This window comes from Callorhinus ursinus, unplaced genomic scaffold (genome assembly GCF_003265705.2).
Source record: "Callorhinus ursinus isolate GAN/ISIS: 27379988/994484 unplaced genomic scaffold, GSC_fseal_2.0 scaffold73, whole genome shotgun sequence".
NCBI lineage: Eukaryota > Metazoa > Chordata > Mammalia > Carnivora > Otariidae > Callorhinus > Callorhinus ursinus.
The window spans coordinates 5,015,109-5,042,816 of NW_027397135.1; the positions used below are offsets into that span (position 1 = coordinate 5,015,109).

At 38.1% G+C, this 27,708-nt stretch overlaps 1 protein-coding gene across 4 annotated transcripts in view; it reads left to right on the forward strand.

Annotated features, from left to right (window-relative positions):
* Nucleotides 1-27,708, forward strand: part of HECW1 (HECT, C2 and WW domain containing E3 ubiquitin protein ligase 1) — a 426,782-nt gene that overhangs the window by 253,330 nt on the left and 145,744 nt on the right. For all 4 annotated transcript variants that reach the window (XM_073886906.1, XM_073886905.1, XM_073886907.1 and 1 more), the window contains 2 exons: nucleotides 11,864-11,939; nucleotides 17,669-17,838. In XM_073886906.1, coding sequence (XP_073743007.1) covers nucleotides 11,864-11,939; nucleotides 17,669-17,838 — 246 coding nt within the window. The remainder of the gene's footprint in view (nucleotides 1-11,863; nucleotides 11,940-17,668; nucleotides 17,839-27,708) is intronic.

Here is a 27,708-nt window from a genome sequence, read left to right on the forward strand (position 1 = left end):
AGCTATATTACAAAGCTGTCATCATTAAGACAGTATGGTACTGGCACAAAAACAGACACATAGATCAATGGAACAGAATCGAGAGCCCAGAAATGGACCCTCAACTCTATAGTCAACTTATCTTTGACAAAGCAGGAAAGAATGTCCAGTGGAAAAAAGACAGTCTCTTCAACAAATGGTGTTGGGAAAGTTGGACAGCCACATGGAGAAGAATGAAACTGGACCATTTCCTTACATCACACACAAAAATAGACTCCAAATGGTTGAAAGACCTAAACATGAGACAGGAGTCCATCCAAATCCTAAAGGAGAACACAGGTAGCAACCTCGTCGACCTCAGCCGCAGCAACTTCTTCCTAGAAACATCACCAAAGGCACAGGAAGTCAGGGCAAAAATGAACTATTGGGATTTCATCAAGATAAAAAGCTTTTGCACAGCAAAAGAAACAGTCCACAAAACCAAAAGACAACCGACAGAATGGGAGAAAATATTTGCAAATGACATATCAGATAAAGGGCTAGTATCCAAAATCTATAAAGAACTTATCAAACTCAACACCCAAAGAACAAATAATCCAATCAAGAAATGGGCAGAAGACATGAACAGACATTTTTCCAAAGAAGACATCCAAATGGCCAACAGGCACATGAAAAAGTGCTCAACATCGCTCGGCATCAGGGAAATCCAAATCAAAACCTCAATGAGATACCACCTCACACCCGTCAGAATAGCAAAATTAACAAGTCAGGGAACGACAGATGTTGGCGGGGATGTGGAGAAAGGGGAACCCTCCTACACTGTTGGTGGGAATGCAAGCTGGTGCAACCCCTCTGGAAAACAGTATGGAGGTTCCTCAAACAGGTGAAATTAGAGCTACCATTCGATCCAGCAATTGCACTACTGGGTATTTACCCCAAAGATACAAATGTAGGGACCCGAAGGGGACGTGCACCCCAATATTTATAGCAGCAATGTCCACAATAGCCAAGCTGTGGAAAGAGCCAAGATGTCCATCGCCAGATGAATGGATAAAGAAGATGTAGTATATATACACAATGGAATATTATGCAGCCATCAAAAGGAATGAGATTTTGCCATTTGCAACGATGTGGTTGGAACTGGAGGGTGTTATGCTGAGTGAAATAAGTCAATCAGAGAAAGACATGTATCATATGACCTCACTGTTATGAGGAATTCTTAATCTCAGGAACAAACTGAGGGTTGCTGGAGTGGTCGGGGGTGGGAGGGATGGGGTGGCTGGGTGATAGACATTGGGGAAGATATGTGCTACAGTGAGCGCTGTGAATTGTGCAAGACTGTTGAATCACAGATCTGTCCTTCTGAAACAAATAACGCAACATATTTTAAGAAAAAAAAAAAGAAAAAGAAGAAGATAGCAGGAGAGGAAGAATGAAGGGGAGTAAGTCAGAGGGGGAGACGAACCAGGAGAGATGATGGACTCTGAAAAACAAACTGAGGTTTCTAGAGGGGAGGAGGGTAGGGGGATGGGTTAGCCTGGTGATGGGTATTAAAGAGGGCACATTCTGCATGGAGCACTGGGTGTTATGAACAAACAATGAATCATGGAACACTACACCAAAACAAATTATGTAATATATGGTGATTAACATAACAATAAAAAAATTTTAAAAAAAGCCCAGGACCAGATGGTTTCATTAGTTTTTCCTATCAAACATTTAAAGAAGAATTAACACCAGTGCCTTTCAAACTTAAAAAAAAAGAAATGAAGTGGAGGGGAACACCCCCAAACTCATTTTACAAGGCCAGTAATACCCTGAAACCAAAGCCAGATAAGGACACTATATGAAAGAAAACTGCAGACCAATATCTTTGATGAATATAGATGCAAAAATTCTCAACATATTTGCAAACAAAATTTAAAAGTACACTAAAGGGATCATACAATATGATCAAGTGGGACTTATCCTTGGGATGCAAGAATGGTTCAACATATGCAAATCAATCAGTAAGTAAAATAAATATTAACAGAATGAAAGATAAAAATCATGTGATCATGTGAATAGATGCAGAAAAGGCATTTGACAAAATATAACATCTTTCATGATAAAAAAAATACAACAAATTGGGCAGAGAATGTAATAATTGTAAATAATTAACTCAAATGGATTAAAACTTAAGTGAAATACCAATGTAATAAAGACTGTGTATAACAAGCCCAGAGTGAAAGCCCAACAGTGAAAGGTTGAAAACTTTTCCTCTAATATCAAGAATAAGACAAGGGTTCCCTTCTCACCTATTCTATTCAGCATAGTATTGGAAGTCCTAGCCAGAGTAATCAGGCAAGAAAAAGAAATAAATGCATCTTAATTGGAAAGGAAAAAGTAAAGTTATCTTTGTTTGCAATGACATGATCTTTTTTTAATATGATCTTATATATAGAAAATCTTGAATACCACACCAGAAAACTGTTAGAACTAATCAATCAGTGAATTCAGGAAAGTTGGAGGATACAAAATCAACATATGTAAATCAGTTGTTTCTATATACTATCTGAAAATGCCAAAGAAATAAGGAAAAAAATAACATTTACAATAGCATCAAAAACAATTAAATTCTTAGAAATACACTTAACCAAGGAAGTAAAAGTTCTGTACACTGAAAAGTACTAGGCTTTGATGAAAGGAGTTAAAGAAGACACACACAAAAAATAGATATTCCATGTTCATGTAGCAGAAGAATTAATACTGTTAAATGTCCATTAACTATCTAAAGCAATGTATAGGTTCAGTGTAATTTTATCAAAATTCCAATGGCACTTTTCACAGAAATAGAAAAAAACAATCCTAAAATTTGTATGGCACCACAAAAGACCCTAAATAGTCAATGAAATCCTGAGAAAGAACAAAGCTGGAGGGTGCCTGGGTGGCTCAGTTGGTTAGGCGACTGCCTTCGGCTCAGGTCATGATCCTGGAGTCCCTGGATTGAGTCCCACATTGGGCTCCCTGCTCAGCAGCGAATCTGCTTCTCCCTCTGACCCTCCCTCCTCTCATGTGCTCTCTCTCTCAAATAAATAAATAAAATATTAAAAAAAAGAACAAAGCTGGAGATATTATACTTCCTGATTTTGAACTATACTACAAAGCTATAGTAATCAAAACAGGATGGCACTGGCATACACATAGAAACATGGACCAGTGGAAAAGAAACTAGAGCCCAGACATAAACCCTTGTATATATAGTCAACTAATATTTGACAAGGAAGCCAAGAATCCTCAATGTAGAAAGGATCGTGTCTTCAATAAATGGTATCGGGGAAATTGGATAACCACATGCAGAAAAAATGAATTAGACTTTGATCTCATACCATTCACAAAAATTAATTCAAATGGATTAAAAACTTAAGTGAAATACCAGCAACAATACAACTCCTCAGAGAAAACATAGAAAAAAAGCTCCTTGACATTGTCTTGGCAATGATATGTTGGATATGACACCAGAAGGACAAACAACAAAGCAAAAATTAATAAGCAGGACCACATCAAACTAAAAAACTTGTGCACAGCAAAAGAAACAATCAACAAAATGAAAAGGCAACCTACAGAGTGGGAGAGAGTGCTTGAAAATCATGTATCTGATAAGGCATCAGTATCCAAAATATATAAAGATCTAATGGACCTCAATAGCCAAAAGACAAACAATTCAATTTAAAAATGGGCAGAGGACCTGAATAGACATTTTTCCAAAGAAGACATACAGATGGGCAACAGACACATGATAAGATGCTCAACATCACTCATCATCAGGGAAATGCCAATCAAAACCATAATGAACTATCACTTCACACCTATTAAAATTTGGCCATCATCAAAAAGATATGAGATAAATGCTGCTGAGGATGTGGAGAAACAGCAATCCTTGTGCACTGTTGGCGGGAATGTAAATTGGTGCAGCTACTCTGGAAACCAGTATGAGATTCCTCAAAAAATTAAAAATAGGGGACGCCTGGGTGACTCATTCAGTTAAGCATCTGCCTTCGGCTCAGGTCATGATCCCTGGGTCCTGGGATTGAGTCCCACATTGGGCTTCTTGCTCAGCAAGGAGTCTGCTTCTCCCTCTGCCTGCCACTCCCCCATTCATGCTCTCTCTCTCTCTCTCTCTGACAAATAAATAATAAATAAATCTTTAAAAAATTAAAAATGGAATTTCCATATAATCCAGCAATCCCACTTCTGGTGTATATCCAAAAATATGAAAAGAGGATCTTGAAGAGATATCTGCATTGCCATGTTCATTGCAGCATTATTCACAGTAGCCAAGGTATGGAAACAACTTAAGTGTCCATCAATGAGTGACTAGGTAAAGAAAATGTGAGAAAAATATATAGATATATAGATATATGAATGGTATTATTCAGCCATGAGAAAGAAGGAAATCTTGCCATTTGCAACAACATGGAGGGATCTTGAGAGCCTTGTGCTAAGTAAGATAAGTCAGAGAAAAACAGATACTGTATGGTATAACTTATATGTGGAATCTAAAAAAGTCAAATCATGGAAACAGAGAGTAGAATGGTGGTTACCATGGGTGGGGAGGTGGGGGATTATGGGGAGATTTTAGCCAAAGCATACATATTTTTAATTATAAGATGAATAATGTTCTAGGGATGTAATGTCGAGCATGGTGGTTATAGTTAATAATACTATGTTATGAACTTGAAAGTTACTAAGAGAGTAGATCTTAAATGTTCTCATCACAAAAATGAAATGGTAGTCATATGACATGACAGAGGTGTTACCTAGCACTATGGTGGTAACCATTTTGCAGTATATAAGTGTATCAAATCAACACATTGTATGACTTAAGCTTATAACAATGTTATATGTCAATTATATCTCAAGGCTAGGGAAAAAATAATTTGACAGGATTTCAACAACAACAACAACAACAAAAACTGTGGCATATGCATCCAATGGATTATTCAGCCATAAAGAGGATTAAAATGCTGATAGGTGCTACCACATGGGGAAACCTTGTGATGGTTAATTTTATGTGTCAACTTGACGGGGACACAGGGTGCTGTCATATTTGGTCAAACATTATTCTGGGTTTTTCTGTGAGGGTACTTTTGGATGAGCTTAACATTTATATTGATAGACTGGGTAAAGCAGATTGCCCTCCCTAATGTCAGTGGGCCTCATCCGATGAACTGAAGATCTAAATAGAACAATAATCCTAACCTTCTGTTGAATAAAAGGGAATTCCTCCTGCCTTCTAGCTGAGACATCAGTTTTTCCCTGCCTCTGGACTCAGACTGAAGCATCAACCCTTCCTGGGTCTTGAGCCTGCTGGCTTTCAGACTAGAACTTACACCATCAGCTCTCCTGAGTCTCCAGCTTGCTGACTGCAGATGTTAGGACTTGTAAGCCTCCATAAATGTGTGACCCGATTCCTTATTGTGTGTGTGTGTGTGTGTGTGTGTGTACACACACACGCACGCACACAACTATTGGTTCTGTTTTTTTGGAGAGCCTTGATTTGTACAAACCTCAAAAATATTTTACTAAGTGAAAGAATTCACAAAAGGCCATATATTGTAGGATTCCATTTATATGAAATATCTAAAATATGTAAATCCACAGAGACAGAAAGTAAATTGGAGGTTTTCTGGGGCAGGGGAGGAGAGAAGAATGGGAAGAAACTGCTTAATGGGCATAAGGTGTAAGGTTTTACTGTGAGTCATTAAAATGTCCAAGTAGATAGAAGGGTGGTCACACAACACTGTGAATGTGTTAAGTGCTACTGAATTGTTCCATTTAAAATGGTCAATTTTATGTTATGTGAATTTCACCTCACAAATTACTTTAAATGAAACAAAAAAGTAAAAAATACATACATAAACGTACTCACATACCACATGTATGTACACACATACATATACACTATACACATACATATATATATATATACACCAAAAGCTTCCAGGGAGCCAAGTTGGTATCACATGTCATGGAATCTAAAATGCCATGGATATTAAGATGCATCATTGATTTTCATACCGCCATGCTGGAAAAAGCTTTCCAATTATAATTCTAAGACACACTGATGATTAGCCATACCCTGATCTTACAGTATTAACATGGAAAGCAAAGGACGTCTTAGGATTGATGAAGGCAGCTCCTGAGAGAAGGCCTGGGAAGGTATGGTACTGCTGCTTCTCAGCTTCAGTTGCTTACTGCTGGATATTCTGAAAAAGTCTGAAACCCACATGCTAAATAAATAGTTTAATTTTTAAAAATATGCTGGAAACTAATTTTTTTAAACTCTATTACTGTATTGGCCAAAGAAAACATGTCACTAGACCATACAGCCTGTAGCCTCACTTGAGCCCAGTGAGTGCAAAAGAGTGCCTATTGCAGGTGGAACCAGGCAACAGTGATCAGCTCACAGAGAGTAGAGTGAAGCACCCCTCACAGACTGAGGAACTAACTGGCTAGGTGATAGTCATCCAGACAAGGAAGTGAGATCTGCACAGAATGGATTTTTTGTCCCTAATGGGTACAGGCTTGAGCCTTGCGCATGGGGCCTCCATGGGCCAAGGCATTATAGAACCTGCTTCTGATGCTTGGAACTAGCATCAAGACAGTTTGAGATAAGAGTTACAAACAAATCTAAGGCATCTTTCTGTTACCATTTGAAAGAAGTAGAGACTTAAGACTGATGCTTCTCCAAATGTAGTCCCCTCAGCTACATTAGCCTCATCTGAACCTTGGTATAAATACAGACTCTCGGGCCCTCCCCAAATCTACAAAATCAGACCTTTTGGGATGGGGCCTGACAATCTATATTTTATGAAGCCCTGCAGGGAATTCTGATGCATGCTAAAATCAGGGACCTCAGCCCCAGAGCAAACAGAATGACTCAACTATGTCTTAGAATTTGGTAGAGTTTGTTATATCCTTACTTTCAAAATACTCTGCACTACACAAGAAACTATGTTTAAATAAATCATTAGAAAAACTAAAAATCATCAGGGAACATCCAGGATTTGCTTACTTTCAGCTAGCATTCTCATGGGTGCTGTGCTTCTTACACAGTCTCCTCACTTTCTTCATAGAGAGCCAAATGCCTAGCCTCTCAAACATAGCAGCTCCTTGCCGTGAGTAGATTTGCTCCTGGTGTTAATATCTGCAATCCTGTGTTGCCCAAAGCAGTCAGAGATAGAAAATCATTCCTAAGTAATTAACATGTTTTATTCAATTCACAAAATGAAAACTTTTTTTTTCCAACCCCTCTCTTTTTGCCCATAGTGATTAGCAGAAGACCCTTGAGTTTTGGAAGCCCATGCCTTGCCTTCAAGGCAATAAATTAGGAGCAGTGAGGACTCTGGAAGCTGGCTTGGTGACAGCAGCATCAGAAGGTAGAGAGGAGCAAGGAGGAAGCAGAATATGAACAGAATACAAGCAAAAGAGAGCTGAGCAGCCAGACTGTGTCTGAAGAAATGGCCTCACAGGGTTGAAGGACTCTGGCAGGTTCTGCAACTCATTCTATTTAAGTCAGAGGGACCAGAGATTGATTCATCCCAGGTGAATTTTGGGAAGTCAACAAATTGTTCTGAGCTCAGCTTTCACATTTGTGAACTGCTGATGAGTGAATGATGCTTAATTTGCAAACCATTAGAATGTCTAGAACTCGCTCTGTGCTTGGCACCTAATCAGCTTTCATCCCCATTACTTTTCTCTTGCCCCTTCAATGGGCCTTGTAAGTCTTCCATCACGGGTGTCCCTGGGGTTGGGGAAATTGCCTGGGCTGTGGTTGACTGTTAGAATTTTATGTTTCATTCTTTTATGCCCCTAAAGATGACTTTGCACTTTAGGTTTATAGGCCTTTCTGCTGGAGAACTTGGAATGAGTTGCCTAACCACCTAATAATCATATTATGAGGACTCAATGAGACAAATTACCCAAAAGTTCCCTATAAACATTTGTAGTATGTGTTTCTTTGTTTATTGTTTGCACTTTTGAACATTTCAGAGACTTGGAGGTGGAAATGAAACTTGGGACTTGGATTTGTTTGATTTTTTTTTTAAGTTTTTTAAGGCAGCTTGGAGGCATATCAGACTATTTATTAGACTTTAGCTTAGAGGCAAAAGATATCAAGTGAATAGGAACCACTGATCTCTGATGTAAAATGGAACCTGTAAGTCCCTGCTCTTGGCTGCTAATATGCCACAGCTTGGATATTTTATTATTTGTAATGCAGTGTTAGTTGGCACCTGATTTTTAAATCCACATTATCAGTCATGGAGCCCCGCACTTTTCATTTATAGGAAAATCAGAGTTATCTAGGTCAGGTAAATAAATAAAGGTTCAGTGGAGTCATGAATTTCAACTTCTGGCATCATTGTTGGTTTAATTTTTTTGTAACTAAACACAAACCTTGTCAGCATTTTAGGGGGAAGAGTCATCTACAATTATTTGAGAATAATTGTGGATATATAAATGGAGTTAATGCATCAGAATTGAGCATAATGTGGCCACACCCCTCTTGGAAATGCTGGATATGTAAGCTACATGGAGCTTTTCCAGCTTTTACCTGAGGAAAAAGAGCCAGGTCTGGGACATTCAGAGAAACAACTCAGAGTCACCTTTCACATGCAAGAGAGTTCTTTGAAAACTCCTGTTTTACCTCAAAATGCACACATATTTTACATTCAACTTTAACTCTCTTCATGTTTGTTTTTAAATTAGTTTTACCCCAAATTTTGAGTACAGTGGATGCTAGCACCACGGCAGGCACGCTTGCCCCCGGGGACACCTGCCTACTTCTGGAAATGAGAGCGACCTGTCTGAGAAACCTCTGTGTTCTCGGAGACTGGAAGACGGAGGATATAGGTCAACACGCTTATCTGACAACGTGTTTGAGGCATGTGTGTTTCCACCAAACAGACTCATCTTCATGAGGTGGTACCATGAAAGGAAAAGTAGAATTTAAAGAACGTGGCAGAGTTAAGGCGGAGGGGGCCTAGTCATCACAGCTATGCATCTTCATAATGCTGAAGCAGAGTTCCCCTGCCAGGGTAAAAAGGCCCACTCGCCGCTCTATTTTTTGCTGAATTGCGTTTTGGGAGTATGCAACAGTGGTGTGGATTCATACTTATAGCCTTTAAAAGAACAGACATGAGAAAATGAGAATGGGAGTAGGAGGGGTACATCAGAATTAAACCCCAGAGCCCTTCACTCAACTCCAAGAGCCTTCTCAGTAGCCATTGGGACCTTCCACACACCGCCAACAGATTCGGCTTTGAATATGTTAAACCATTTGCCAAGGAGGCTTTGTTGTGGAAACATTTGTCTGTGAAACAAATAGTGACACTTCATCTGAGAGGGGGCATCAGGACCCAGCACCCAGTGGTTAGAGTAACAGCAAAGCATCACACACAAGGAAGAGCAAAGGGAACCAAGAGAAGCTGCCGACCCGAGAAGATGAGCAATTTGTTCATGTACCCCCTTCACCTCAGGTGGTTCCAGAGCGAACTATTTGGCTGAGTCTTCACACCGTTTTCACAGGCAATAAATGGAGTATTTATTATTAAATAAATGGTAGAGCATCGGTACGTGCAACAGATTTTTTAACCTCAAACATGGCCCTGGAACTTGCCTCAGACAAGAAGTCAGGATGCAGAACCTTCCTCAGACACGCAAATATTTTTACTTCCTGGAAAATGTTTATCACAGTTACTGTTGCCTCCATGTTCATCTCATCAATCTGATGCCGAGATGACTTTGTAAATAATGTTAGCAAAAAACTACAGGTTAAGTAGACTTCTATGGAGTTTTAAATGTGTGTCTCCCCTTTGAGCTTAGTAGCTTCTGAAAAATATACATTTCTCTCTTTGTCTACAGACCTGTTTTTTGATGCCATAAAGATGGAGAAACTTTTTGTAAATACCCTGAATAGCCAACAGAGGAATATTTAAATAGGAAGAAGCAAAATATTATACTTTAAACTGGAAGGAACAAATACACTATCCTTTGTTGTGATTGCATGTTTAAACTTGTGTTAGCCTACTATGAAATGTGTAGTTTAATCCTATACTTTTTAAAAATTGGAAGGCATGCACTTTAGACTTATAATTCTACATGTCTATATTAAAAGTATAGTTTTTGTTGTGTCTTCAAGGAACTTATATTCTGAGGAGATAAGCTAGATGTTGGCATCTTTACACTAGAATTAGGAAGATGATTGTCATTGTCCTACTTTGGCAGGTACAGCAGCATAAGTGGTTGTGGCCAGCCTATCGAGAGCTCCTATGGCCTTCATCTGGACATAGGTTTGACAAAGAAGAAAAATATACATTAAGGAATTTTGATTTATTGGCCACTTCAAGAGTTAGGAGAGTGGTCCAGCCTGAGGATGCAGTTTCTGAGCTGTTTGTTGACCCCTGTTGCTGTGTGTCAGCCAGGCAATGTGAAGAACAGAGTAGGAAGAATCAGGCTTTCCAAATTGAAGGAAGATAATGCCTTGGGACCAGCCCATATTCCCAACCCACAAATCCCAGGCCATGTCTTCCTCTGATTCTTTATTATCAAATGAGGCTCTTAGAGAACAGACCTGTCTCTTATCTCACTTGATGCCATGATCCATTCCATATGCCACTGACATTGATTCTCTCTGCTGAGCAGCCCAGCAGTCCTGAAATGCACCTTGCACTTGGGTCTGAAAGCCGGCATACTAAAGAGATTTGCACATTAGCTGAAGCCAAGCACAAAGGCACACCAGGGGCACCAGCTTCAGTGTGAGGAAGTATTCTAAAAATCCCTTCGTACTGTCCTGGGCCTAAGCTGTGAGCCCCAGTGATGCCCAGTCATTACACTCATGTCTTATAAAGGCAGCTTGATGGTAACATCCAGACACACCCTTATAGCATCAAAGATACTGAAAGAAAGAGAAGCAGCCCACACAAACTATAGCAAAGAGACTCTGAGCCTAGAAGTCATCAAGTTTTCTACCTTTACCTTCTTCAGTACTGATTACCTTCTAAAAAGTGGACACTGTATGAATTTGCTTAACACTCTGATTTTAAAAATTATTTCCTGCAAATGCAATGTATTAAATAGTAAATCTGCCTTTGAATAAATATTCAGAATCATTTCTGAGTAGAACTTTCCTAGAAGAAAATGGAAGCAAGGACTTTAGATGTTCTGATTAATACATTAATAGATATATATTAAGCAGTGCTGGAAAAGAAAACATTTTAGCAACCTGACTTGCAAATACCTACTAGACTACAGATGACCCATGTAACAATTATGTTCTGAAATTTCCCAGGAGGGCAATTAAATAAGAGAGACCTCAGAGTAGTTTCTTAATGCTATGCTCAGGCTCTTCCCTAATACATAGAATTTCCCGGAAATCCCTAGATAATAATACAGATCAGAAGAAATGGAGGTAGAGCAGTTTAACAGTGTACTTTGCTAAATGGAAACACATTATAATTACAACAGTAAACATCTATTGACCTATTATTCTATTGCCTTAGGGTCTGCTTTAATAAATAGTTTTTGCTAATTTGAATGTGAAAAGACGTCGTTTACATAAGTAGTTACAAAGAGCCTCTAATATTACAGTAATTGTGTTTGTTGATTTCCATTACTCTGAAAAATACCCCTCATCCCCACTAGCAGATCCTCTATTACTAGGAAAGACATTAGATTGCTAGAAGCTTGTTTTAATCAATGGTAGCCTAATAAAATCACAACACTGCTGTCTTTGTAGACTGTAGTTGGAGAAATAACTGTGATTAAGCATGTTTGTTTTGCAGTGTGAGTTATCTATTTCAATGCTTGTTTTGCTTGTCTCCCATTTTCCTTCTTCTTACAGATTTTTAAAAGCATTGGCTCTGATGAGACTGTCCAAGGGCAAGGAAGTCGGAGGCTGATCAGCTTTTCTCTCTCAGGTATGTTTTGCTCACCTGAAGGCCTATGGAGACAGTAAGAAGGTCAACCAGCAGTCAGGAGACCTACTTCAATTTGACTCTTACCTACAAGTTACTCTACCTCTAAATGCCTCAGTTTCCCCATCTGCTAATTTAATTCCCCATCTAATTTAAAACAAAAATTAAAAATATCTGCTCCATTTTCCTTGACCTCATAAGGATACTGGAGGAATCAATAAGTAATAGATGCTAAAGCACTTTGAGATGATGAGAAGAAAAGCTGCAATTTCACTTTGCTTCCATCGTCACTAACATTATCTGAAAGTTTATAAAGTGGAGGTAGGGGAAAGCCCAGGGAGAGAAGCAGCCAGCAGACTTTGTCTAAACAAAATCTCACATGAAGCTCAATTGGTAAAACAGATAAAAACCAAGCTGCTCAAAAAAGTACATTTGTGGAAAAGTCAGTGAAAATCCAAATAAGGTATGTAACTTAATTAATAGTATTTAGTTGAGTAATCTAATTTTTTAGTTTTCATAATGTATCATAATTCTGTAATATATTAACATTGGGGCAAACGGGGTAAAAGATATGTTGAAAATCTTTGTACTATCTCTGCAACTCTTCTGTAAAATTAGAATAATTTCAAAATAAAAGTATAAAGAAAAACTGAGTTACCCTGCCTAAAATGATATACAAAGCTCAGAGCCCTACACACTAAATTCCATCCTAAGTGGTCTTTGAGGAGACACAATAGCATGAAGCTCTAGGACTCTATTGAACACAGTTGGAAAACTGTTGCCTTAGCTTGTTATCAACCAACAGATGTTGCAGACCATGAATGTCAGAGATCTAAGACCACAGAAATTAAGTACATGAGTGTCCTTGCATTTTTCATGTCTAAGTGAGCCCCAGTAAAGAAAATGTGTGCCTAAAGAGCCACTGGTAAGCAATTAGAGCAAGATTGCAGGATACAAGGTTAATAAACAAAAAGTCAATTGCTTTCCTATATACCAGCAATGAACAAATGGAATTTGAAATTAAACACACAATGCCTTTTTATATTAGCACCCCCAAAAATGAAATGCTTAAATATAAATCTAACAAAATATGTACAAGGTCTATATGAGGAAAACTACAAAACTCTGATGAATGAAATTAGAAAAGAACTAAATAGAGAGATATGCCACATTGATAGGTTAAAAGACTCACTATTGTCAAAATTTCAATTTTTCTATAGAATGCAATCCCAATTAAAACCCCAGTAAGTCATTTTGTGGATATTGATTAAATGACTCTAAAATTTATAGAGAGAGGCAAAAGAGCCAGGATAGCCAACACAGTGTTGAAAGAGCAGATCAAAGTTGGAGAACTGACTTACTTAACTTCAAGACTTACCACAGCCATGGTAATCAAGATAAGTGTCATATTGGTGAAAGAATAGACAAATAGGTCAGTAGAACAGAATAGAGTACTCAGAAAGAAACCCACATAAATTTAGTCAAGTGGTCATTGACAAAGGAGCAGTGGCAATACAATGGAACAAAAACAGTCTTTTCAACAGATGGTGCTAGAACTACTGGACATCTACATGCAAAAAAAAGAAGAAGAAGAAGAAGAAGAATCTATATCCAGAACTTACACACTTCACAAAAATTAACCCACTAAAAAGGTATTAGAACTAATAAATTCAATCAAATTGCAGGATACAAAATCAAAATACAAAAATCTGCTATTTCTTCACTAATAATGAACTCTCAGAAAGAGAAATTAAGAAAACAATCCCATTTATAATTGCATCAGAAAGATTAAAATACCTAGGAATAAATGTAACTAAGGAAAGACAGACCAGTACACCAAAGACAAGAAAACATTGATGAAAGAAATTGAAGAAGACACAAATAAATGGGAAGATAGTCTATGCTCATGGATGAGAATTAATATGGTCAAAATGTCCGTACTACCCAAAGCAATCTACACATTCAGTGCAATCTCTATCAATATTCCAATGGCATTTTTTCACAGAAATAGAACAAAGAATTCTAAAATTTGTATGGAACCACAAAAGACCCCAAAAAACCAAAGCAATATGAAGAAAGAAGAACAAAGTTGGAGGAATCATTCCTGATTTCAAACTATATTACCAGAGCAATCAAAACAGTATGATATTAACATAAAAACAAGACACGTAGACCAAAGGAACAGAAAAGAGAGTCCAGAATAAACATACTCTTTTATGGCCATTTAATTTACAGCAAGGAGTCAGAATATACCTTGGGAAAAAGACAGTCTATTCAATAAATGATGCTGGGAAAATAGGACAGCCACATGCAAAAGAATAAAACTAGATCACTGTTTACACCATACACAAAAAATAACTCAAAATGTATTAAAGACTTGAACATAAGACCAGAAATCACAAAACTTTTAGAAGAAAACATAGACAATAAGCTCGACATCAGTCTTGGTGGTGATTTTTTCAGATTTGACACCAAAAGCAAAGGCAACAAAAGCAAAAATAAATAAATGGAACTATATCAAACTAAAAAGCAGGAAACTATCAACAAAATGAAAAGGAGTAATAGAAAATAATTGCAAATTGTATCTCTGAAAAGGGGTTAATATCCAAAATATATAAAGAACTCATGCAATTCAGCAGAAAAAAAAAGTCTGCCTTAAGAATGTGCAGAAGATCCAAATAGACATCTCATCAAAGAAGACATACAGATCGCCAACAAGTACACAAAGAGATGTTCGACATCACTCATCGTAAGTGAAATGCAAATCAAAACCACAATGAGATATCCTTTCACACCTGTTAGAATGGCTAGTACCAAAAAGACAAGAGAAAACAAATGTTAGCGAGGAGGTAGAGAGGTGCACTGTTAGTGGGGACATAAATTAGTGCAACCACTATGGAAAACAGTATGGAGGTTCTTCAAAAAATTAAAAATAAAACTACCATAGGATTCAGCAATTCTACTCTGCGTGTTTATCCAAAGAAATGAAAACACGAACTCCAAAAGATATATGCACCCTCATGTTCACTAAAGCATTATTTACAATAGCCACAACACAGAAGCAACCTAAGTGTCCACAGATGGATGAATGGATAAAGAAAATGTGGTGTGTGTGTATATATATATATATATATATATATACACAATACAGTGATATTCAGCTATAAAAAAGAATGAAATCTTGCTATTTGTGACAACATGGATGGACCTTGAGGGCATTATGCTAAACGAAATGTCAGACAGGGAAACACAAAGACCATATGACCTCACTTATACGTGGAATCTGAAAAAAAAAATCAAGCTCATGGATACAGAGAATAGATTGGTGGGGGCTGGGCAAAATGGGTGAAGGTGGTCAAAAGATACAAACTTCCTGTTATAAAACAAATAAGTCATGTGGATGTAATGTACAGCATGGTGACTAAAGTTAATAAATACTGTATTGGGTATTTGAAAATTGGTAAGAGAGTAGATCTTAAAAGTTTTTATCAGAATAAAAAAGTTATAACAATGTGTGGTGATGGCTGTTAAATAGACTTATTCGGTAACTGTTCTGCATTATATATAAATATAATGCAAATATACGAATCATTATGTTGTACACCTGAAACTAATATAATCTTATGTGTCAAGTATATCTCAATTTTTAAAAATAACTCAAAGTGGATCAGACCTATGTGTAAGATGCAAAATATAAAACTCCTTGAAGGTAACAGGAGAAAACCTACATGACTTTGGGTATGGCAATGGCTTTTTAGCTACAACACTGAAGATGCGGTGCATGAAAGAAATAATTGATAAAGAATGAATTTTATTAGAATTAAAAACTTCTACACCACGAAAGACAATGTCAAGAGCATGAGAAGATGAGCTACACTGAGAAAAATTATTTACAAAATACTCATCTGTTAAAGGAACATTATCCAATATACAAAGAACTCTTGAAATTCAGTATGAAAACCAACAACTCAATTTAAAAAATGGGCCAAAGATCTTGGCAGACATATCATACAGATGACAAATAATCATATGAAAACACACTCCATATCTTATGTCACCAGAGAAATACAAATAAAAACAACAATGAGATACCACCACATACCTATTAGAATGGCCAAAATCCAGAACACTGACAACACCAAATGCTGACAAGAATGTAGAACAATGAACTATGGTTCCTGGTGCGAATGCAAAATGGGACAGCCACTTTCAAAGACAGTTTGGTAATTTGTTACAAAACTAAACATACTCTTACCATAGGATCCAGTGGTTACGTTTCTTGGTATTTACCCAAATGAGTTAAAAACTTAACTCTGTACAAAACCTGCCCACAGATGCTTATAGCAGCTTTATTCATAATTGCCAGAACCTGGAAGCAACTAAGATGTCCTTCAGTAGTTGAATGGATGAATAAACTGTAGTACATGCAGATAATGGATTGATGTTCGTTGCTGAAAGGAAATGAGCTGTCAAACCAGAAAAAAACGTGGAGGAATCTTAAATGCATATTTAAGTGAAAAAAAGTCAACCTGAAAAGGCTACATACCATATGATTCCAACTATGTGACATTATGGGAAGGGCAAAACTGTGGAGTCAGTAAGGAGATCAGTGGTTGCCTGGGGGTGGGGCTGGGGGAAGATAGGGGGAGGTGGAGCACAGAGGATTTTTTAAGGCAGTAGAAATATTCTGTATGATACTCTAATAATGGATACATTTGTCAAAACCCATAGAACGTACACCACCAAGAGTGAACGCTAATATAAACTACGGACTTTGGGTAATAATGATGTGACAGTATAGGTTCATCAGTTGCAATAAATGTGCCCCTCCAGTGGGAGTTGTTGATAATGAGGGAGGCTCTGCATGTGTGAAGCAAGAGGTATATGGGAAAATCTGTACTTCCTCTTAATTTTGCTGTGAACCTACAACTCTGCCCTCAAAATAAAGTCTTTTATTAAAAAAAAATCAGTTGATAACATTAGCATGTGTCTAAGTTAAAAGAAAAAGGAAGAAGAAACTCAATACTTTTGTGTTACTAGGGCAGAAAGCCAACAACTCCTGATTTGCCATTCTTGTGTTCCTATTGAAATGCTTGAGAAATAACAATTATCTGTACAAACCTGCAGAAACAGCAGGAGCCTGGAAAACTACTCAGCTACCTTCCAGAAACCAAGAGGAAATTTCATTAACCAAAACTCAGTGAAATCCTGAAGCCCGAGAGGGATGCCATGCAGGATGGGCAGCATGGGGCTTGGGAAGGAGACAAAATCTCTGTTAATTGGGTTCCCATTTTGGTTCTGCCACATAAGTCATGGGCTGATAGACCTACTATATTCATTGTGAGACTACAGCCCTTGGGTTTCTTACATCTCCACTTTGCAGGGGAATTTTCACTTAGACCCATAGAATTTTCCATTGGATTTCTTCCCTCAGTGTCTACCAAGTTTCCTGAGGTGACCTCAGACCCCCACCTCAAGCTTCCTGAGGAATGCTGGAAGTCCAGTCCAGGAAGGGCCAACCGTCCTCTCTTAAAACACATAGTGACCACAATACCTGTTGTATTGACTTCTGACAAGGAATGGTTTTATACATGCCAGTAAATGTTCCATATAATGAGTTCTGTAGACATACCAATCCATATTTGTAATGAGGTAGAAAATAGTCTAAAGATTGGAAATATCTTTAACCTCACCAAAATACATTTAAATTAAAAGTGTTCCTAATTTTATAGATTTCCAGGCCATGGGGTTGAAGAAAGGGATGTTTTTCAACCCAGATCCTTACCTGAAGATTTCCATTCAGCCTGGAAAACACAGCATCTTCCCTGCCCTCCCACACCACGGACAGGAGAGGAGATCCAAGATCATAGGCAATACCGTGAACCCCATCTGGCAGGCCGAGGTGAGTGCTGTGGGCCCAAACTGCTGCTAAGTTCATGGCTCTCTGGTCTTAGAAGGGAGATGTGTTCTCTGTGGGTTGTAACTCAGGGATCTTGATGGAACCCCTCAAGGCAATACCAGGAAACTGTTTGTTGCAGCTACACTCAGTAGCCCTGTTATAGCTTCTTCATCTGATTCAGAACCTGCATCCGAAAGCAAGGCAGCCTCTCTCTACCTCTGTGTGGGAGAAGGAAGAGAAGCATTCTTACACTCTTCCTACGTGTGCGGTCCTTAGGCAAGAGTGCCAAATTTTAAATGTGTCCCTCTAGACCAGTTCTGGAGATTCTAAAACTGTCAGTTTCCTGGGACAGGTAAATCATTAAAAGCCCTAGAATACCCCTGGGAGTTACAAATTGTTTGATTTAAATAAACATGAATCCTAATTGTGTACCCCATCTTCCTGGTCTGAATGGTGCTAAAGTATTGAACAGTTTGTTTTGTCTCATGAAGGCCCATCTCCACTTCCAAATGTGTGTCCTCCACCAGCCAGGAGTGAGGACGTTCCTCAGCAAAGCCACATGCATGTCAGGCTTGGCCTCACAGTGACTAAGTCCTCTCCTAGAGAACTAGCAGAAAGTTGTCACAACCCATTGGGCAGCTAACTCACATGCTTAAGCTTGAGGGTGTGACCTGCTAACTGTGTGGGCTGGGAAGCAGGGAGGCTTAGGGCATGGGAGGGGCTACAGAATAATGTTGGAGTTAAAAGCACAGATTTGCAGCCACACAAACCTTGGTTGAAATCCCAGCATGGCTTGTTACTAGTTGTGTAGATGTAAGAAATCAGACATCCTCAATCTGAACCTTAGGTTACCTTCATCAGGCTGTTACTGATGAGAACGTGCTACTCCTACCCAAGGCACTTGCTTTGGACAGGTTTCCTTCCTTTATTCTTCAGAGTAGGTCATCTCTGACGTAGGCTTTTCAAGCATTCTTGAACAAGAAAGTGTAATTAGATATTTGGGGGCAAATCTTGTTCATTGTCTCTTAAATTACACCACCCACTTCCTAGGCTTAATTAACCCAGACCCAGGCCTTACAGAGGAGCAATGTTAACAGCTTTGAAGTTAGAGCAACGTAAAGGAAATGGAATTGCACTTAAACTTCCTACTACTTTGGTTATCAGTAGATTCTAAAGCACTGAAGATACCAGTAGCATGGAATAATGAATCTTAAATTATTTGTTCCTTCAGTCCTGGCTATTCTCACCAATTATTTCTGGTCTCCTCACTGCATTCCTGGGGATAATACATGATGCTACAGGAATTTATAGTACATAAAAAAAAAAAGTCTTCTCTCTTCTGAAGAACTTCAGAGCAACTTGTTCTAAAACATTTAGTCGTAAAGGTATTATAAGTCCTCAAAGAACATTTCAGAAACCCAGCACCATCAGAATGTTTTTTGCCTAAAAATGTCAGCTAGAATCCACTTTAAGTTCTGAAATTATTCCTGAGTCTTTAGTTAAAATTTACTTCACTCTGGAAAGATCCTAGCAAATTCTCACTCTGCTTTTGACCTCCTGCATTCTATCCAGCATCCTGTAGTTAAAGTTGGTATTCTTTTTTTTTTTTCTTAACTGGGTGATGGGCATTAAGGAGGGCATGTGATGTAAAGAGCACTGGGTGTTATATGCAACTGATGAATTACTGAGCTGTACATCTGAAACTAATGATACATTGTTTGTTAACAAATTGAATTTAAATAAGTAAAAAAAATTAAGTTGGTTTTCTAAAATAAGTTTTGCCATGTCTCCCTGATGAGGCTCAGACTGAGCATAAATGATTTCTCAAGTTAAACATCAAATAACTTGGCTGAAGATCTGCACTTTCAACCCCTAAATGCTCTCCTATGCAGAGCATTCAAGGACTTTGCTGTCCCAGCGTGGCTTACCACATGTGTAGTTACGGGTGCACTTGGCTCTAAGCTAGAGGAAGTGGGGCCAGCTGTGATATTTCGCACAACCAAGAAGTCCAGAGGGAAGTGGTTCTGGTAGTGCAGCTACTGAGAACACCAGTGAGGGACTCAAGCTCTCTGGGTCTTCCCACTGCACCCTTAGCAGATGGCTCTCATCCTCCTATCTTAAAGCCCCAAACTCAAGTTCCAGGCAGGAAGAAAGCAAAGAGGCAAAAAGCCTTCTCCTTGTAAGGTTTTGCATTTTTATTCTGTAAGAGAAGCCCTTCCCAGCAAAAGCCCTATTACCTGTCACAGACCCTCACCTGTTTGGAAAAATCTAGTGCTTCAGTTCCCCAACTCTATAGTAAAGAGGGCAAAAGGAGAGGTGGTTGAACATGGATGTTGAATAAAACAATCTGTAGTGTGAGCAATGTGCTTCAGCTCCACTGCTCGGTACCTTACACCTCAGACATTATGCTAAGACCACTCTCAGTAGCTGCTGTCCCCCACCGCCCCTCATGCTTTCACATGGTTGCATAGATTGTCTTTGCTCGTGTCTGCCTAAAATGTATGTTCCCAATGAATCCAACTAGCAACTCCTGCTCATCCATCAAGACAGCTAAAACACCACCTCCCTTATGGGCCACTCCTTGACCCCCCCACCCCGGGCCTCAGGAGGAAAGTGCTCCTTCCTCTCTGCCCCTTTGTCCAGACCTCTGTCATACTCTTTTATTTGCACATCTGTCTTTCCTGTGAGCCTTTGAGCTCCTCAAGGGAAGGAATCATATCCAGTTCCTGGAACCTACTAATAATAGGCTATATAGGGCTTATATATAGGGCTTACTATGCCAAGCAGTGTAAACGTTTTATATAATTAACTCAATCCTCACAACAACCCTATGAGATATGTACTACTATCCCCATTTAAAGATGGGGAAACCGAGGCACAGAGGAGTTAAGTAATTTTCCCCAGGTCTCATAGCTATTAAATGGCAGAGCCAGAATTTGAAGCAGGTCATCTGCCTTTAGAGCCTGATACTGATCAGTGTTGTGTATAGTTGGTTGTGGATAAATTCTGGAGGGAGTATCCATAGATTCTATCAGATACTCAGAGTGATCAGTATAACCCCTCCCCTTCAGAGGAAAAATAAAGTTTAAATCTATAGCATTGGATGATAAGGCTGAAGGCAGTTATCAAAAAGTTTAGTTTGGTCTTTCAGCTAATCATATGAACTACTACTTCTGGAAGATAAGTTTGAAGATTCAGTGAGAACTTTTTTAATGGGGAAAGCCAGGTGAAGTTCTTCTGGCTGATTATTAATTTAAGAAATGTTACTGAGTATCTATTTTGTAGTAGAAACAGAAACCTCTGGAAGGACACAAAAATGATTGATAGGTAAGACCTCTCAGGCTGGTGGAAGGAGACAAGACAATGAAATAAATGTTCTAATCAAGGTATGGACAGAATGCAGCAGAATACTGAGGGAAGATTTCCCAGGTGGTGTGCTGTGGGACATAGGTCTTGATGGGTGATGAGACATATTTGGGGGAGTGGGTTGGGGGCATTCCAGGTAGAAGGAACAGCATGTGCAAAACTACCAAGGCATCTCACAAACACTTGGGGAACTCTATAGAAATAGCATGTGGTTGAAAAATAAAAAGAAAGAAATGCCATGTTGTTGGAGCTCGTGGTACACACAGACAACTGATGGCTATTGGGCTGGGCTTACTCCAGTTACATACATCCAGTGTGATTCTCTTATTTCTTTTCTTTTCTTTTTTTTTTTTATGTTCAGTTAGCCAACATATAGTATATCACTAGTCTTTGATGTAGTGTTCAACAACTCATTAGTTGCATATAACACCCAATGATCACAACACGTACCCTCCTTAATACCCATCACCGGGCTACCCCGTCCTCCCACCCCCCTCCCCCCAGCAATCCTCAGTTTGTTTCCCAGAGTCCAGCATCTCTCATGGTTTGGTTCTCTTATTTCTTACAAACAAAACCTAATGTTGGGTTCTGGGTCTCACATTGCACCTTCGTGAATGAAATGAAGATTCCCTGCTCCTACAGAATTCATGCACATCTTTAAATTTCTATGCAAGGTGGGTATGTGAGAACCAAACTGTCCTATTTTCTGTATATACCTACTAACATATAAAGGACATTCATGAGAAATAATTGAAGTTACCTGAACTTAAGAGCAAGAATATCCTTTATTGTATAGTTTAAATGCTAAATTTATTTCTGTGATTAATGTTGCGTTAAAATCTTATGCAATTTTTTCAAATTTAGGCAAGTTCAAACTTAAAACATGTTTTTGCTGATTAAAACATGCTAAATCTTAGAAAAATACGGTTACTATCAGAATTTTATTTTTTTAATTTTTTTTACTATCAAATGTATTATTATTATTATGTTATGTTAATCACCATACATTACATCATTAGTTTTTAATGTAGTGTTCCATGATTCATTGTTTGAGCATAACACCCAGTGCTCCATGCAGAACATGCCCTCTTTAATACCCATCACCAGGCTAACCCAACCCCCCAACCCCCCTCCCCTCTAGAACCCTCAGTGTTTTTCAGAGTCCATCGTCTCTCATGGTTCGTCTCCCCCTCCGATTTCCCCCCTTCATTCTTCCCCTTCTGCTATCTTCCTTTTTTTTTTTTCTGGTTTCTCTTCAGATCGCCTAAATCTTTCCCCTCTTACTATCAGAATTTTAAAATGAGGAGGGAAAATTGAGAGAAATGCATACTAAATATAATGTCAACTAAAAATTTTTTTAAAGAAGACTACCATGTTGATTGATCTCTTTTTTTATTATTATTACTGTGATTAGAAACTCTTTTCACCCAGGGAAAACTCTCCTTGATTTTCAGGTCTGTTTACTTTCCTGAATGGATATAATGAGCACTTATAAGATTATAGCCACACAAAGAAATTAAATAGAAAATGGCAGCAACTGAAGAGTTTTGCGTTATTTATTCAGAGTGCCTATGTGGAGAGTATATTTAAACCTCTTAAATCTAACAGGGAACTCCTATATGCAACTTCTCAGAAATATCATGTGGGTTGAGCAAATACTAAAATCAAGCCTGGGGCCATGGTGTTTGTCAGCCTCTACTCTATTCTGTCTGTCTCAGCCCTGAAAGCTGGGTGGATTAATCCCACACGTGTACAGTATCAGTCTGCTTCAATCTGGTCACAAGATTAGAAGACAAGACATTGCCTCCTAGAGCTTATATTCTAATGTAAGAAAACAAAACAAAAAATTAACAAGACAACTGCAAGGAAAAATAAGCAACACAAAGGAAATACTACATTGTAACGTGATGTACATGATGGAGAGGAGCTAACTTAGATAGCCATGGTCCAGGAAGGCCTTTCTGAGTTGCTGTCACAGGAACTGAGACCAGACACATGAAGACCTGGTTGGATGTATGTTGCAGATCAAGGAAGCAGCTAGTATGAAGAGCCTGAGTGTACCAAGGTTGGCAGGCTTACACAACAGCAGGAAGATCATTGTGGCTGGAGAATAACCGTGTGTGAGGGATGGGAGTGAGGTATAAGATGAGGCTGGGGAGAGAGGCAAGGCCCAGCATCTTGTAAGTCAGGGAAAGTGGTTGGGATTTTATTCTAAATGTGGTAAGAAGCTATTGGGGTAGGAAAGCATCATGTTCTGAACAAAATTTATCCAAATGTTCCTGCCACTGTGGAATGGATTATAAAGAGTCAAGAATGGAAACAGTTGGTATCTGCTTCTAGCTGTCCTGGAGCAGCATTATGGCACACTAACACATAGCACCTAGAAAAGCCAGGTAAAATTAAAAAGAAAAAAAAAGGATTTGTGATCATGAGAGGATGGTCAGGACAACAGGACTTGTGTGGCCAAGATCCTGGAGAGAGGGGCACCTGGGTGGCTCAGTCGGTTAAGTGTCTGCCTTCAGCTCAGGTCATGATCCCAGGGTCCTGGGATCGAGCCCCACATCGGGCTCCTTGCACAGTGGGGAGTCTGCTTCTCTCTCTCCTGCTCCCCCGGCTTGTGCTCTCTCTCTCTCTCTCTCTCTCTCTGATAGATAAATAAATAAAATCTTTAAAAAAAAAAAAAAAGATCCTGGAGAGAAAGGAATTTCAAGTGAGTCAACTTTCTGCAACAGCTTTTTATGAAAGGGATAAGAAAGTAGGCCAAAAGCTGCTGAAGATCAAAGAGAAGTTTTCTATAGTTTGACTGCTGAAGAGACAAAACCTGAAGTTCTGGATCCTCCAAGGGGAGATTTCCTAGCAAAACCCTAGATTCTCAGTTGGACTCCTGGCTGGCTACAGTGAGGGAATCAGGGCCAACCAATGGTAGAAAATTTCAAGATAGCTCAAGCAGCCCAGTCAGTCCCTGATTCATTAAAATAGTATCTGACCTCAGTAACAAAAGGAATGGATCATGGGTGACTTTTTATTATTATTATTATTATTATTATTATTATTATTATTATTATTATGTTCAGTTAGCCAGTGTATAGTACATCATAAGTTTTTGTTGTAGTGTTCAATACATTAGTTTCATGTAACACTAAGTGCTCATCCCAATACGTGCCCTCTTTAATACATGGGTGACTATTATTGGAGTTATCAGAGGTAGATTTTAAATACTGTTTTATGTTTTTAAACTTAAGAAGCTAGACATAAATAATAAAAACCCTAGAAAATGCCCATTCACTTTGAAAATTAAGCCAAAAAACTCCTAAAAAATCTAGGGGTCAAGGAAGAGATCAGAATAAACACTAGAAAATATTTTGAACTGAATAATAATGAATATATAACATATCTAAACTTGTAGGATGCAGCTAAATTGGAAAATAAGCTGATCCCAGTGATGTGAGTTTCCCTGTGATTAAACTACTATACCAGTACCATGGAGAAGATGATGCAGAAATCACTGAATTAGAAAACAAATTCATGATAGAGAAACTTAACAAAGATTACAATGTAGTGATTGTACTTGTATGAAAAAGATGAGTATTATGAAAATATTTATGCTAATAAATTTAAAAATTTAGAGGAAATGGGAAATACTCTTTACATGATTATTTTTATCATGTTTATTAAGGAACAATTTACAAACATAAATACAATTCATTACATACAACAAAAACTGCATTAATTTAAGGCAAACAGTTTGGGGTGGGGGGGCACATGGGTGGCTCAGTTGGTTGAGCGTTGGACTCTTGGTTTCAGCTCAGGTTATGATCTCAGGGTCATGAGATCGGGCCCCATGTTGGGCTCCATGCTCAGCAGGGAGTCTGCTTGAGCTTCTCTCTCTCCCTCTACCCTTCCTCCCCCATTCAAATAAATAAATAACTCTTTTAAAATAAATAAAGTAAATTATTTGATTGTAACAAGGTTGCAGGATACAACGTTAACATACAAAAAGTCCATTGCTGTCCTGTATACCAACAATGAACAAATGGAACTTGAAATTAAAAACAATGCATTTATATTACCATCCCAAAGTGAAACACTTAGATATATATCTAACAAATTTGTACAATAGCTATATAAGGATAACCACAAGACTGTATTGAATGAAATCAGAGAACTACAAAATGGATATATAGTCCATGTTCAGGGATAGGAAGACAATATTGTCAAGATGTTAAGTTCTTTCTAACTTCATCTATAAACTCAATGCAGTCGTAAAACCCCAACAAGTTATTTTATGGATATTGACAAACTGATTCTAAAGTCTACATGGAGAGACAAGAGACCCAGAACACCTAACACAATACTGGAGGAGGAGAACAAAACTGGAGGACCAATGCTACCCTACTTCAAGGCCTACTATAAAGCTGCAGTATCAAGAAAATGTGGTATTGGAGGGGGAAGATAACTAGACCTATGAACAGAGTAGAGAGCCCAGAATTAGACCCCCAGATAGTCAACTGATCTTTAACAAAGGAATTAAAACAATACAATGGAGCAAAGATAGTCTTCTCAACAAATGGTGCTTGAACAACTAGAAATCCACATGCAAAGAAAAAAAATCTAGAGACAGACCTTATACTCTTCACAAAAATTAATTCAAAATGGATCAGACCTAAATGTAAAATGCGAAATTATAAAAACTCTGAAATTAACACAGGAGAAAACCTAAATGATCTTGGATTTGGTGATGCCTTTTTAGATATAATACCAGAAGCATGGCCCGTGAATGAAATAATTGACAAGCTGGACTTCATTCAAATTAAAACTGCTCTGTTAAAGAGTATATCAAGAGAATTAGAAGATTAGCCACAAACTGAGAGAAAATATTTGTAAAGGCATATCTGATAAACAGCTGTTATCCAAAATATACAAAGAATTCTTAAAACTCAATAAGAAGAAAACAGTCAATTAAAAAAGGGGCCAAAGATCTTGACAGGCACTTCACCAAAGATATATGGATGGCAAATGAGCATATGAAAAGATGCTGCACATCTTATGTCATCAGGGAAATACAAATTAAAATAACAATGAGATACCCCTGTACACCTATTAGAATGGCTTAAATCCAGAACACTTGGAACACAAAAGCTGCAGAGGATGTAGATCAACAGTAAATCTCATACATTGCTGGTGGGCTTGCAAAATGGTATATTCACTTTGGAAGACAGTTTGTCAGTTTCTTAAAAACTAAACATGCTCTTACAAAATGATCCAGCAATCGAGGTCCTCAGTATCCAAAGGATTTGAAAACTTATGTCCACACAAAACCCTGCACAAGAATCTTAATAGCACCTTTACTTATAATTGCCAAAATTTGGATGCAACCAAGATGTCTTTCAGGAGGTGAATAGATATATAAACTGTGGTAGATCCAGACAGTGGAATATTATTTAGCACTAAAAAGATTCAAGCTATCAAGTCATAAAAAGACATAGTGGAAACTTAAATTCATATTACTAAGTGAAAAAAGCCAATCTGGAAAGACTGCATACTGCATGATTCCAACTATGTGACGTTCTGGAAAAGGCAAAACTATAGAGACAGATAGTAAAAGGTCAGTGGTTGCCAGGAATGTGTAGGGGAGAAGGATGATAGGCAGAGTGCAGAAGATTTTCAGGGCCATAAAAATACTTGGTGTATTATGATGATGGATATATCTCATTTTACAATTGTCCAGACCAATAGCATACACAACAGGAAGAATTAACCCTAAGGTAAAGTGTTGACTTTGGGTGATTATGATGTGTCAGTGCAGGTTCATCCTTGGTTAAAAAAAAAAAAAGTGCCATTCTGGTGAGTGATGTTGATGATGGAGGAGACTATGCATGTGTGGGGCAGGGGGTATAGGGGAAACCTTTGTACCTCCCTCTCAGTTTTGTTATAAATCTAAAAGGGCTCTAAAAAATAAATTCTTTTAAAAATTGCTTTGGCTCCTCTAGAGTTTTTGTATTTCTCATAAATTTTATGAAGACCTTTGAATCTGAAAACAAAAAGAAGTTCTGGAATTTTATTTGTAAATTTGTTGAATATTAATTATTCCGTTCTATGAAATGATAATCTCCATTAATTTAGGTCTTTAATTGTGTTATGTGCTTTTCAGTATAGATGTCTTGCATACTATTTTTTTTGTCTAAGTGGAATCTTTTTTCATTTCATTTCCAATTATTTGCTGCCTACATATGAATTTTTCTATATTAATCTTGAATCCTGCAGCCATACTAAATTCTCTTACTAATTCACTAGTTATTTTGTGTGAGGATATTTAAGTAAACAAACATACTACAGCAAATAGAAGTAATTTTACTCAATCCTTCCTAAACTTATGCCTTTTGATTTGTTTGTTTGTTTTTGGTGGTTTGCCTTATTGCAATGTCCAGAGCGTCTAGTACAATGTTTAATTGAAGGGGTGACAGAAGGCATCTTTGCTTTATTACTGATATTAGGAGGAAAGCATTC